The 2,110-nt window shown below is 51.1% G+C and overlaps 1 protein-coding gene across 1 annotated transcript; it reads left to right on the forward strand.

Moving 5' to 3' along the window:
- On the forward strand, window positions 295–1,059 carry LOC8064241 (histone H3.2). Its single transcript, XM_002452189.2, has one exon. It carries the CDS (start codon window positions 384–386, stop codon window positions 792–794), a length of 411 nt encoding a protein of 136 aa, XP_002452234.1. The 5' UTR covers window positions 295–383; the 3' UTR covers window positions 795–1,059.

The following is a 2,110-nucleotide window of genomic DNA, read 5'->3' on the forward strand; positions in this document are numbered from 1 at the left end:
CGCGTTTTCACCGTCGCGCATTGGCGAGGTGGCGCGCCTTTCAAAAGAAGCCGAAAACCATCTGTACCCACCGACCAGTGGGCCCTCCGATCCTCCCCGGTTCAGTCCTAGCCAATAGGAGCCCAGCGCCACCCATCACGCGGATCGTCACTCCGCCTCCACCTCATCGGCGCCGTCCATTCCCATCCAACGCCACTCCGTCACCGCGCCCTTCCCCCCCAAAAAAAAGGTTCCCGGCTCCCGCTCCGCTCCGCACCTACAAATACGCCATCCCATCCCGACGCCCCACATCACTCCCAAATCCCCCAGCAAATCGACACCTCTCCAAGCCCACCGCCGCCTCCCGCTCGCCGTCCTCCGCGCCAAGCCCCAAAGCTCCCCCGATGGCCCGCACGAAGCAGACGGCGCGCAAGTCCACGGGCGGCAAGGCGCCCCGCAAGCAGCTGGCGACCAAGGCTGCGCGCAAGTCGGCGCCGGCGACGGGAGGCGTGAAGAAGCCGCACCGCTTCCGCCCGGGCACCGTGGCGCTCCGTGAGATCCGCAAGTACCAGAAGAGCACGGAGCTGCTCATCCGCAAGCTCCCGTTCCAGCGCCTCGTCCGCGAGATCGCGCAGGACTTCAAGACCGACCTCCGCTTCCAGTCCTCCGCCGTCGCCGCGCTGCAGGAGGCCGCCGAGGCGTACCTCGTCGGGCTCTTCGAGGACACCAACCTCTGCGCCATCCACGCCAAGCGCGTCACCATCATGCCCAAGGACATCCAGCTCGCGCGCCGCATCAGGGGCGAGAGGGCCTGAGCGAGGCGACCTCCTCCTCCCACTGAAGCCGTCGTCGTCGTCGTCGTCGTCGTCGTTTGTTGCTTCTTGCCTGCTCGTAGGATTTGTGCTTTGCCTTGTTTCCTTCTGGTGGCACTGGCATGCTGGTAACATTATGCTTGTTCGTAGTCCTAGAGGGTTGTTCAGTTGCTGGGTAACCTGCTTGTTTATCTTGCACTGATGCTGATGTAATGGTGGTCTGTTTATCTAAATGGAATGCAATTTGCTATCGAAATATCTCAATCCCGTTATCTTGTTCGGTTACTCCCCAATGTTTGCAAGTTAAAATCTCTCAATCCCTTCAGATCCTCTCCAATTTGTTTGGACTAGGGGATTAGCTGAACAAGCTTACGGGGATGCTAAATCTGGGATTACTTTTAATTCTCTGAATATATGTGTATTCTATTCTATCCAGTGCATTGTTTGGATAGGTTAAATGCAGCATTTTGTCCTCGTTGGATTTCATGCATCTCGACATGCAAGCAACCAATTACCTTGAAGAACACTGATTTTCAGACATGATTTCTACTAATATCTTAATTTGTATATGTCATCAGCATGTTCAGTGCATCTAGAGTTTAGGTACTACTAGATGCACATCTGCGTACCTCATCAGCAGATTTCTTATGAATATTAAAGAGTATCTAGTTACTAGAGGCACATAACACATTTGGCAACTAGTACATGAGTTTGCCACACCATTTTACCTGCAGATGGTTAAGGAAACATGACAAAATGAAACAGGGAAACGGCACCTAGTACTGTAAGTTAGTAGTACAGTATTGATGGTTGAGCAAATGTCATCCAACAAGGCCAAGGGTGAGAGAAGTCTCTTCGCATTGGTGCTGCATTTTGTTTCCTCCAATACTTGCTGTGCTATTGCTAATTTCTAATGTCAATCAACCAATCGCTTGCCTTATCTTACAGGCCAAATCCTTCTACGTCGGCAAAGACCATGTTGGGGATGTCCAGATATGGGTAGACCTGCCCAGATGCTGTGTTCAGCTACTATTTCCTCTTCCCATAGATTCGTGTACACGCTGAAATTTCTGTGTGATTGAAAATTTATTAGACTCTGAATTAATGAATTCAACCTTCCACAAAGTGTAACTGAGACTGATAAACAGTTACGGGTACCTTTTGCAGGTTAACTCGAGGATGATGGGTGACTCTGCCTACAAAAGCACTCTCGGTTGTTTTTTGTTAAGATGCTAAAGAATGATGTATGTCTCAGTTCCACGCTGGTACTCATGTTATCCTGGGTTTAAATATTTAGATGAGCAGAAAATATACAGACA

Source organism: Sorghum bicolor, chromosome 4, assembly GCF_000003195.3.
Source record: "Sorghum bicolor cultivar BTx623 chromosome 4, Sorghum_bicolor_NCBIv3, whole genome shotgun sequence".
Classification (NCBI taxonomy): Eukaryota; Viridiplantae; Streptophyta; class Magnoliopsida; order Poales; family Poaceae; genus Sorghum; species Sorghum bicolor.

Excerpts from the sequence above, each read along its gene's own strand:
- LOC8064241 (XM_002452189.2), top strand. The coding sequence starts at position 384 with ATGGCCCGCACGAAGCAGACGGCGCGCAAGTCCACGGGCGGCAAGGCG.